This window comes from Phragmites australis, chromosome 3 (genome assembly GCF_958298935.1).
Source record: "Phragmites australis chromosome 3, lpPhrAust1.1, whole genome shotgun sequence".
NCBI classification, from domain to species: Eukaryota; Viridiplantae; Streptophyta; class Magnoliopsida; order Poales; family Poaceae; genus Phragmites; species Phragmites australis.
This window is the reverse complement of record NC_084923.1, coordinates 37,727,224-37,738,546: the sequence shown is the minus strand read 5'-3', so window position 1 is coordinate 37,738,546 and position 11,323 is coordinate 37,727,224. Positions and strand designations below refer to the sequence as shown.

Genomic DNA, 11,323 nt, shown 5'->3' with positions numbered 1-11,323 from the left:
ACTCTTTGTTCGACTACATTATCGACCAATAGTACAGGCATATCCTTTTTTACTCTCTGATCGAGTAATTTCTTCCTCAACCATAGAGTCAGGGGCTACATCATAATACCATATTTTTTGCAAAATTTTATCTGGCTTTGCGTCGATCACATTGAATAGAACCAATGGAGACATGTGTTGGGTCGATGACGGACAATTATACCTCAAGAGGCATAACAGCATAGAGATTGTCAGACATCTCACACCTAACGACCAAAAGGGTTCTGAAGTGCTAGTCAGCCTTGCTTGTGCTCTCTATCGAGTTCATGTTTATGTGCTGATTGAATGCGCAAGTTGATAAAAGTTTACAGAAAATCCGATATGCTCTAAGCTCTGTATTAGTCTTTTTTCTTACTATTATGATCTTCTCGAGTACTCGAGGGTTGCGCATCTAATAGCTTATCTAGTTAAAATTTCAAGTTGGCAGATACATAATTGTATGGTCTTGAGAACGATGACAACATGTACCTATCAATTTTTACATCTTCTTATGCTAATCCTATTTCATCGACAAGAAAATAACAGACAAAAGCATAATAGACTGACAAAGTATAGTATTGTTGCAAGCATTCTCAGATCATAAAATATATCTTACAAATGCCAGAACAGGCTGAACCATCAGTTTGATGGACTCTCCTCACTATCACCATTAGGCAAACTAAGCCTCAAAGACTCGACACGCTCGCGTCAGGCCAACCTAGGAGCGGATATCTAGCTTAGTGACAGCGACGGCCACGAGCGAGGATGGTTGTGTCTCGGCGGTGTCCACACGGGAAGGCACCGCGTCTTGGCAGCGGGGCCACGCATGATGGGGGGCATGGAGGTGCGAGGGAGCAGAGGGCTGCATAGAGGAGTGGCGGTGCCGTCGGTCGTGCGGAGGGGCGAGGGCGTGGCGGCGTGGTTAGGCATATAGAGGAAGCGGCACGGTATGGCAAGGGGGCAGTGGTCGGGCACGCATAGGTGCAGTCTGGCGTGGAGGAGCGGGGGAGCGGAGGGCTACATGGAGGAGTGGCGGCACCGTCGGCCGTGCGGAGGAGCAGGGGCGTGGAGGTAAGGGACATGTGAAAAAAAATAAGGTAACGGGAAAAAATTAGGAGCGGAAGAATAAGTTTGATGTGGGAGGAAAGAAAACTACCGACTTTTCAAGTAGAAGAAATTATAAGCTTTTGTAGAAAATTTTTGGAGAAAAATTATTCAGAGAAAATGTTGAGAACGAGAGACGCACCTTGCCAAAAAAAAACGAAAAGGGAAACAAGATGTCGAACTGTGTAAAAAAAAGGCTCATGTGGCTTTTCCACAAACATCATCTATATCGGATTATGCGCAAGTAAGAATGCAAGTTATATATATATATTATTATTACGTCGGTCTAAAACTCTAAAAATTAAACTAGTTATTCACTTCCATTAATTAAGTTAAAAAAATTAAAAAAAACTACATATTATATACCTACTTACATTCCTATACGCTAGCAGCCGTTCTCGCGTGCGTGCGTGCGCTAATTAGCACCGTCCAAGAAATGCCCTGCCGTCCAACCTGGCAATCATGGCTATGCTGTTGTTGTTGCCCGGTAATGATGACCATTGCAAGCAAACAGTAAGCAGCATCACGGCAGCAAAAAGAAGCAGACAGGTGGGCCCAGGGCGCCCCTAACCCGTCCAGAGTGCCATAAAGGCCTGGCTTGCGCGTTCTTCCACTCCATTCCCGTCCGCAGCCGTCGGAATTGGGATTCTTCAGCCTGCGCGCACAAGGGACGAGGAAAAGGCCAACTACGCAACGGATCCCCAAAATCTCCCTGGTAGGTGGGCCCCCTCCCCCCGCGGCCCTGGCGCTCGCCGCGTTTTAAATGCAGCGGAGCCGGAGGTGGCCTGCCCTGCCCGCCGAACAGGAAGAGAGAGACAGAGAGAGAGGGGTTTGATTCGAGCGCAAGCAAGCGCGTCGCACGAGCGCCGCCACCGCCGTTCTTCTGAAGCGCCTAGTCTCTACCCCTCCCTCGCGGCCGCCGCCTCTGCACGGCGGCAATCTTGGTTCCTGATCCCTGCCCTGCGCGCTCCTCTGATCCATGCAGGTAATCCCACGCGCCGCCGCTCGACTCGATCGTTCCGTGGGGATGGTAATGGCGTCTGGATGGTTCCGTAGCATGATTCTTGCATGCGCCGTGCGGTCGCCGTGATCTGGTCCCGGTTTAGGATATTGCTATTGCGCCGGCGTGCCGCGTGGGCGATCGAGATTAAAGAGTCGTTCGTCCTAGTACCGGTACCAGGCCTTCCCTTCCTGAATCGACCCCCCCCCCCCCCCCCCGATGAAAAGAAGGACCTGCCGGCAATGAGAAATTTGAATCCATTCTTTTTCTTCTACCTCGTCCTCTCGATTCTTGCGGGAATCGATACTCTTGGTTGGTCGACGTCATGTCTTCAGTCGTTTCTTTTCTTTTTGTTTCTCTGCATGTCGTTTATTTTCTGTCAGTTAGTTAATTCCCTTTTTATTAGTCCTGTTCTGATCCACTGCTCCATTGCAACGTCAAAAATCCATGTTTTTTAATTAAGGCGTTTCAATCAATATGTTTAATCTATCTAATTACCTGTGTGTTCAAAGCTACACAGTTTCTAGAGAAAAGGCAAATGCTTTATCAAATCAACTTAAATATTTCATCGCTTTCTCGTGTAATGATGTTGACATTCTTCTAGAATATGGCACTGATGTTGTTTTAATACGGCGTGTTGGATCGATAAGATCAAATTTTTTCCTTTTAGATTTAAAGTCAGCTGTCGTATCATGTGCACGATTATAATATTGCTTCAAAATCAGTTCCTCATGCATGAAAGAATTTAGAGTTAACATATATGACCACATACCCTTAGATGAAATATTGAAGATGAAGGATATTTTTAGAGAATTCGTTTACGGGTGTCTGTTGGGCCTCTTAATTTCTTATCCTTAAGGTTTGTCTTTTATCACAATTCCAGTGAGGGGTAAGACTATGTTATCAGCAGCAGCAACTGCAACTGAAAGCAGCACAGTTAGCATCAGTATGCCCAGCAATAATGGCGTATCTAGCAGGCAGCAACAGTTACCAGTTTATATTTTTTGTTAGATTTTCTAGTACCAGAAGTTTACACTTTTTACTTTTATGATCTACGAATTACCATTTTATTTCTTGTCTTAATCCATTGCAATTTGGATTATATACCATGTATTCTTTTGTATATCACAGTTATGTGTATCAGTTAAGTAATTCATGCAAGGCTTATTTTGATCACATTTAAGTATTCTGGAAGATAATGCATTTTCCTTGTTAAAAAAGATTCCGATTTTGGAGTTGAAAGATAAATCGAATGGTTATTGCATTGGTAATAAATACAGCTGGAACATTCTTTAGTTGTATCCTAGACACAATACTGTATTAATTATATTCATTATATGGCATAATGCAATAAGTGACTGCTGCTGTACTTACTTTGTTGTTAGAATTTCATAATGGATAATCTCCTCAACATTGCATGGCTATAGCTAAATAATCAGGACTTTTCTGCAGACAAGATGAAGTTTGGTGCGACATATGAGGAGTATCTCCGGGCAGAGCAGGACAAGTACCTAGGAAAATGCTCCCATGTAGAATACAAACGCCTCAAGAAGGTGCTGAAGAGATGTCAAGTTGGTCGCTCATTGCAAGCAGATGGCGCAGATGGTGATGAGCAGCTGGAGGATAACGATGAATCTTCAGAAGTTTGTGAATGCAACTCATGCACATGTATGCCCAACCTTTAGTCCAACAAGGCAGACCATGCATAATTCCTTCATCTTTCTTTCATACCTGACAATTATCCCTTTTGCATCTGCATGTTAGTTTGGTACTTCGATCCAACATGTGATTTTATTTACAACTAAAAAATCTGACCCAATAATCATATTTTTACCAAATACAAATTGAATTAATTTTACACTGACTAGATAAAACGAGATTTAAGATCACTATCTCTATACTTACGAATATGTTAGCTTACTAGTTATGACATGCAAGTTCTAAGCATCAAAATAGATGCCAATAGTCAACATTCCCTTTCAGTGAATGAATAAGAAGTCATATTTCACTTTGTACAGCTAGTTTCTCTGCTTTTCAAAGATTAATAGTTCTATACAGGAGGCAATTTCATAGCTAGTTGTCTGTTTGGCGTAACTGTGTAGTATTGTAGGTCCAATGATTTAATCTCATAGCTGGAAGCCTGGAACTACATAGTGTTACTACAATAATTTACTTTCCTGGAGGTCATTAACATTAGACTTCGCTACTTTTCTCGATTTTGTTCAACTTGTCTTACAACCTGCACTACTGTGGTTCTGACTTTTAGCATCTTCTTGTTCAGTGTGTGATCAGATGTTCTTTACAGAACTCACCAAGGAGGCATCAGAAATAGCAGGCTGTTTCAGCTCTAGAGTAAAACGCCTCCTCCATATTCATGTCCATTCAGGATTACAACGCTACATATGGCGTGTTAGGCAGTGTTTCATAGATGATCAACAAATCATGGTTCAAGAAGGCAGACTGCTTCTCAATTATGTGACCATGAATGCTATTGCTATTCGCAAAATTCTCAAGAAATATGACAAGGTAAATGATCTCCTGATCATCGTACGACATGTTCAAGGTCTTTGAGCTTATTTATGTGGTTAATCTTGCAGATACATGGTTCTGTGAGTGGCAGAGATTTCAAGAGCAAGATGCAAACTGAGCATATCGAACTGTTGCAGTCACCTTGGCTGATAGAACTGGGTGCTTTCCATCTCAACTGCGATGATACAGATGCTGATGAACCTGGAGGGTTCTTCAAGAATGGATTCTTCAAGAATTTTTCCTGTGACCTGACAGGAGCACAACCACTACTGGCAATGACTATTTCTGAAACTCTGAAGTATGAGTACAGCCTAACTTGTCCAGTTTGCTTGGTGAGATATTCTTCTTTAACCTCCATTTTCGTTGCATCACAATTGTATTAGAAAAGAGTGGCCTGGTTGTACCCAAGTATAGAAGTAGCTAGATTTAACCATTTCATTTTTGCAGTAGCGCACATTAGTTGTGGTGTTGCTTACACAGAAAGTATATAGTTGTTAATTTCTTGAATTGCCATTTCTGCAAAGTGATGCCTTTTATATAGCCACTGCATTCTAAAATGTACCTGCAGCCTCATGTTACTATGGCTATACAGCCAGTCGACATAAGCAAGCAGTGTCGTTGCATAAGATTCTGCTTTGTGCATGCGTATAGCATACTGTTTTCCATCTTAAGAAAGTGTCTTCAATCTTTCGATGCATTATTGTTTTAGTAAATCCAACGTGAGGTTAGGTTAGTAAACAAACTGCACGCAAATGATAGAAGTAGATGGTCCCTGAAGAAATTTTTGATAGGAAAGATTGTAGAGGTTGAAAACTTACCCCAATCCTAGGGGCGGAACCAGCCATGGGCCAAGCCCTGGGCTGGTCCATTAGGCTAAACCTCGAAAGTCTATCATTTGTACAGTAAAAGTCAATAGAAATTTAGATCCAAGTTCTAAGCTGAAGCCTAGGCTGCTATGGGCCTGATTCCGCCCCTGCCCCAACTATTCTATTTGGAAACTTTAGATATTGTCTCTACTGGCATTTTTTCCTTTAGTTTGCTAGAATACACCATCCATCTATGCTTACTTTTTTCACTTAAAATATGCCATTTGGTACAGGACACTTTGTTCAACCCATATGCACTTGGCTGTGGGCATCTCTTCTGCAAAGCTTGTGCATGTGGTGCTGCTTCTGTCTACATCTTCCAGGGTGTCAAGTCTGCACCTTTGGAGGCCAAGTGCCCTGTTTGCCGAGCGGTATGTGAGCAATCCTGCTTGCCGTCAAACATCTTTCTTGTTCAATCTCCTTGCTGCACTGGAATTTATCTTCTGTTAGGAATATAGAGTCCTTATCTATCATGTATAGGTCAGATTAGTAAAGTTCTTATCGTGTACTACACATTTATTCTATATATTGTCTCCAGGACTACTATTGAATACAAGTTGTTATTCATGATATGGTATAAGAGCTGGGTTTTTCTTGAATGCCGCAACTCGTTCCAATGTAGATCTATTCGACTATTCCACCGCTAGCTCTTCCTCTCTCCTCCTCATCGTTTCTCTCTCTACGATAGCTTTGAAGAGATAGCTATTGGATGTATTAGTCTAAATTTATTACCTAGTGCCACCTCTTACAAATGCAACGTTTTTACATACGTTTTATATTTGAGGAGGATATTAGAAATATAGAGTTACTATTACGTATATGTTAGGTTACTAGAATCCTTATCTTATAATCATCATGTACTATTAAATACAATTTGATATTCCTAGCATCTTCCATTTCTGATCTGTTTTCTTTTGGATCTCCTTCGCTACATCACCCATATTTTGTCTTCCCTTTCATGCTAACCAACTTGTTTTTTATTCTTGAACTACTGCTTAGTGCTAAATAATGAATTGCCCTGTAAATTATGGAAGCTGTATTCCATACATTGCTTCAACTTCCATGGTAATGATTTGGTTTTGATGGTTTTCAGGTTGGTGTGTTTGGCCATGCCGTGCATATGACTGAACTTGAGTTGCTCCTCAAAACAAGGTATTGGAATTTAACCTACTTCTCTTTTTCAACAATAATTATGGAAATGATATCTTATATTTTCTAGATCTAATTTGCATCTCTTGTTTGATCAGGGACAAAGATTACTGGAGGCAGAGACTCCGCGAAGAACGAACCGAGATGGTGAAGCAATCCAAAGAATACTGGGACTCACAGGCGATGCTATCAATGGGGATCTGAAGTTCCAATCTTACCAATCCATTTGTAATGCTAATGTTCGTCAATAATCATCAAGATGGCCATCAAAGCTTCTCTAGCATGGGTTCTTCTCTAGCTGATAACATTTGTTAAGTGCCAACCAAGGAACTGCCTTGCTATAACAGAGGTCGTTTTATTTGAGCCCTGGAGGAAGTAAGCCAGATCCATTGCATTCTGCTGTTGTCCACCTGGCTCAGATTTGGAAAAATGTAGGCTGTTGTATTTCTTTATAAAGTTAAGTGTTGGAATGTGATGCATTTTGACATGTAGAACTACATTTTACCCGCTCATTTAACTATTTTCGAAGTCCTGAAAACAATGGCAAATACAAAGCAATTCACTTTACCAGCTTTTTTTGGGCCCTTCCAGCTATCCTAGAATTTAGGATTCGCGCCAGCAGTGTCAACAAACAGATGAGTACCATTCTAGCTGCTATATATTACCTGTACTGATTACCTCATGTGACATATCATCTCAGTATATATTTCAATATCTGTATGTTCCTCTGCCTCAACCTTCGATGGGCAGCCGTTTAGACCAGGAATTTTACAAAAATAAAATAAAAAATCAACTAAGAAATCTGCCAGTCCATGACAGTAACAACAAATCTGTACAGGCAAGCATACACAAACTGTAACGAACAGACTTGGTATGAGCAGAAGAAACATTTTGAGAACAAGTTTATAGGCTAAATTCGTCAACATTCACTCATCAATCAGGAAGCAAGCGAAACAACCAACCACCACCGTGTATTACACACTATACATGCATATAGCTTTCGCTTGTGAAAAATAAGCAAAAGCGTTTCCATGACATGAACAATAGAAAGATCAACACGAAACCATCCTCATTCCATGAGATGGGGAAAAAGCAAAACCATCAACTAAAGAATCAAAACAACACCGGCTCCACCCAACTTTCACTAAAGAATGCAATGCGATGCAAACTTCCCAACTGACAGCTATTTATTTACATGAACAGCAGATGCTTCTTCCAGCAGGTTTTACTAGTTCTTGTGAGGGTTTTCTAAATTCGCGGGCACTTGTCCAAGAGTAGGAGCAAACCGACATTGTTACTTGATAAGCCAAATGTATACCTATCAATCAAGTAGGAAAGCTGTCAATATCACCATGCTTTACAGATAAAAAGAAGTATATAACATGAGCTGAATTCCCATTGAAGTCTCTCCTACCTGCTTTGCGATGGCTTCTTTTTCTTAACAAATAAAGTCAGGACCCACTGCAAATGATGACAACAAATACTTTAGTTTGGAATAAACTACTATGTTGTGCTATGAACAGTTAAAGCAGTGTAGGCACAAAGGGAATGTCACAAGGATCACAAGAACATTCATGAGGTGCAAAATAGCAATTTAATTAAGCTCTGTTGCTACAAGTGCTACTTATAAGTAGCCAGATTTTTTTTAAAAAAAGTTTAACTCGCTTTAATGGCCATTGGATTTGTAAAGAGATTGATGTGCTATTTTCAAATGGTTAATAAATGTGGCATATGCTTAAAAAAAGAATTAAGTTGTCCTACAAAAAGACACCCCCTTAGTTAAAGTCAGTGTTACCTGATACGAACACAAGTGTCAAAATCCGACTAGGATCGGGTGTCCGATTTGGAAAAGAAAATTTGGACGCACAAAATACAACTCAGAATCCGACTCAAATTCAGGGTGTCCGATTCGGCAAAAAAAATTGGACACGAGTGTCCAAGTAACACTGGTTAAAGTACAAAGCAATCAGAACAGAGGAAAGTACACGGGTGGCTAGGCAGCTAGCCACTGCCACGAGCACCCCAACCATATATAGCAAGAACGCAAGGAACCCCACATACATGCACGCTCAAAGTTTCTCTAGTGTTTTGGCCTCCCAAAACTTGAAGTGCTGAATACTTTTCTAACAGATGTTCAAAAACGAGCAGAATTGAATCGATTAATTAAGACCAAACTCTAGATGTGCTATTATTTGGGCTTATTTAATAAAAATATCTAGAAATAAGTTATGTTGCTGCAATCAACAACAATTTAAATCAAGCCAGTCAGCGGGAAAAATGTAGATAGATATTCCAAATTTGTCGCTTGCTTCATCTACTAATGAATGAATCTGCGCAGATGCTCTAAATTAAATATAGCAAAAATCATCAAAGCTTCAATTCCGTAAGTTTTCTACAATTCAAATATAGTAGATGAAAATTAAGTACAGTGAATAACTGTTCTCTCCTATTTTGGCTCCTAATATAACTTGAAATATGGAATACGGTTGCACATAGATAATCATATTAAGCATGGTTAATTGGTTACCACTTACCAACACAGACACATTACTATCTTTATGGACTGACTAGCAAAATCCTTTAGAACTAAGACTTGACCAGACCACTAAAAGGAACCATTATGTAGTATGTACTGCAACAGAAACATTCTACAACAATCATTTCGATCAAATATGCTTGAATCTCAGCAAGAAAATGCTCAGAGATATTACATAGCTGCAATCTACTGGGTCAAATTAATGAATCTACAAATGATTTATATACAAATAAACACAAAACCACAATAACTTAGATCTTAGTAAACTAGGACAACATAAAATCTAGTAGATGAAAGCAAGGTCCAGCATGTAAGATATCAACTGACGCATGCAATTTACCACCAACCTATCAGTATCCTAGCAACAGAAATAAGCATCATACCTTGAACAAGGCAACCATGGAGAATGTCTTGAGTGCCGCCTTCTTATCCTCCGTGAACCTCATTTCTACAACCCCCACCATGTTTTTTCCAGGTGAATGGTTTACACCAGGCACCACCCCAGCTCTTGCCCCAACTGGAGCTGAATCCTTGGCAAGCTGCTGTGCAATCTCACGAAGAAGCACAAACTGCGCCTTCTCAGTACGCATCGCCACAAGAGCCTGCCGCATCGACTCCCGGTCAGCCTCCAGCGCCTCCAGCCTCATGTAAAGCTTCTTAATGTCTGGCTCCACCGCATCATCCTGGTGCTTCTCCGGAACCTTGGCTATTAGCACAGACGCACCTTGATGCACCTTGACAATCGTGTAAACCCTATCGCTGCCGCTTGCACTGCCAACACCATCAGTCTGGCTCACCCCCTCCTCCCCACCTCCACATCCAGCAGACGGAGACTCTGGCAGGTCCTCATCATCATTATAGAGGTTGCTCCTATCTTCCACAGCCTCCTCAGGTAACATCTCGTTGGCATAAAGGCCACCTCGTCCCGGCCTGGACGACTCTGGCAACACCTCATCTGTGTAAAGGTGGGCGCCTTCCTCCTCTTCCAGAGACAGCTCAAGCAGGTGCGTTTCCTGACCGTGTTCGAGGAGGCAGATCCGGCGCTCCAGATCGCCGACCACCGCATTATCCTGCTCCTGCCTATCCTCATAGTAGTACTCCCCGTCGTAGCAGCGGAGCTTAGGGTAGTAGCCACCGTCCCCGTCGCCGTAGCCTTCTTCGTCCTCGAGTAGGAGCAAGTCCTCTTCCTCCTCTCCGTTCTGAGCGACGACGTCCTCGCCCTCAGGGAGCGGGATGCCGAGGTGGAGGCACTGGAGCCGGTACTCGCGGAGCCTGGCCCGGAGCCGGACGAGGCACCGCGCGCGCTGGGCAAGGAGCGCGCGGAGGTGCTCGATTTCGGCGGCGTCGAGCGCCATCTTCTCGTCGGCGAAGCGGCGGAACTGGCGGAGCTCCATCTGAACCTCGGCCTTCTCGCGCTGCAGGCGGAGCATCATGGCCATGGCCTCGCTGGCGGCGCTGGCCGCGGCGAGGCGCTCCTCATCGACCTCCACCCGCAGCAGCGCCGCCGTGCCCTGCGCCGCCGCCACCGCCTCACGCAGCGCCGCCTCCTCCTCCTCCGCATCCACCCGCGCCGCCCCCTCCTCCTCCCCGTCCCCCTGTTCCCCCCTCTCCTCGCCCAGCTTCCGCTTCACGGACCGCCGCCACGCCGCCGCCTCCGCTGAGGACGGCGAAGAGGAGCAGCACGGGCACCACCCCCCGGCGCCCGCCGCGGCCGGCGGAGGGTCGGAGTCCTGGTCGCGCTCCTCGTCCATGACGGCGGCAGCGAGGGTTCGCGGCAATCCAAGTGCGGCGCCGCGCGGAGCTTTGTTTGGATTTGGGGGGTGGAATTGGAACCGGTCCGACGAGTTGGGTGATGTGTCGGCTCTATCGGCCTCTTTTCCCCTTCTCGAGGTGGGGTCGAGGAGGAGACAACAAACGTCACGTTTGTTTGCTTTTGAATAGTGGATTTTAGATTATGTAAATTAACGGTTAAATTTTAAAAATAAATTCTACAAATATATATTTAGATTATAACATAATCTATAATCTATTTAAGATGAATTTCTACAATCTACAATTCAGATTTCAAAGAGATCAAAGTACCGTAGGTTGCGGGGCGGCTCCGGATGAGAGATTATTCGG

At 43.3% G+C, this 11,323-nt stretch overlaps 2 protein-coding genes across 4 annotated transcripts; one reads left to right on the top strand and one right to left on the bottom strand.

The window, feature by feature from the left end:
• The first annotated feature begins 1,741 nt into the window (after positions 1–1,741).
• On the top strand, positions 1,742–7,233 carry LOC133912963 (probable E3 ubiquitin-protein ligase BAH1-like 1). 3 transcript variants are annotated; one of them, XM_062355965.1, is made up of 7 exons: positions 1,742–1,837; positions 3,575–3,790; positions 4,404–4,648; positions 4,720–4,983; positions 5,751–5,888; positions 6,611–6,669; positions 6,765–7,233. In XM_062355965.1, the coding sequence occupies exons 2-7, from the start codon at positions 3,580–3,582 to the stop codon at positions 6,868–6,870; spliced, it is 1,023 nt and encodes a 340-aa protein (XP_062211949.1). In that variant the 5' UTR covers positions 1,742–1,837; positions 3,575–3,579; the 3' UTR covers positions 6,871–7,233. The 3 variants fall into 3 exon arrangements, with proteins under 3 accessions (XP_062211949.1, XP_062211950.1, XP_062211947.1); XM_062355966.1 differs by having other exon boundaries at positions 1,765–1,841; XM_062355963.1 differs by lacking the exon at positions 1,742–1,837 and adding an exon at positions 1,871–2,107.
• Positions 7,234–7,555: 322 nt separating this feature from the next.
• On the bottom strand, positions 7,556–11,093 carry LOC133912962 (myosin-binding protein 7-like). Its single transcript, XM_062355962.1, has 3 exons — positions 9,586–11,093; positions 8,081–8,127; positions 7,556–7,984 (listed from the first exon to the last, which is right to left on the bottom strand). The coding sequence occupies exons 1-3, from the start codon at positions 10,951–10,953 to the stop codon at positions 7,915–7,917; spliced, it is 1,485 nt and encodes a 494-aa protein (XP_062211946.1). The 5' UTR covers positions 10,954–11,093; the 3' UTR covers positions 7,556–7,914.
• Positions 11,094–11,323: the final 230 nt, after the last annotated feature.

Bases quoted from the DNA above. Each gene is read 5' to 3' on its own strand.
- LOC133912963 (XM_062355965.1), top strand. From the start codon at position 3,580: ATGAAGTTTGGTGCGACATATGAGGAGTATCTCCGGGCAGAGCAGGAC. The intron at 3,791-4,403 runs GTATGCCCAACC...CTTCTTGTTCAG, and splicing joins TGAATGCAACTCATGCACAT to TGTGTGATCAGATGTTCTTT. The intron at 6,670-6,764 runs GTATTGGAATTT...TTGTTTGATCAG, and splicing joins GAGTTGCTCCTCAAAACAAG to GGACAAAGATTACTGGAGGC.
- LOC133912962 (XM_062355962.1), bottom strand. From the start codon at position 10,953: ATGGACGAGGAGCGCGACCAGGACTCCGACCCTCCGCCGGCCGCGGCG. The intron at 8,128-9,585 runs GTATGATGCTTA...CATCATTTGCAG, and splicing joins CCATGGTTGCCTTGTTCAAG to TGGGTCCTGACTTTATTTGT. The intron at 7,985-8,080 runs GTAGGAGAGACT...CTTGATTGATAG, and splicing joins AAGAAGCCATCGCAAAGCAG to GTATACATTTGGCTTATCAA.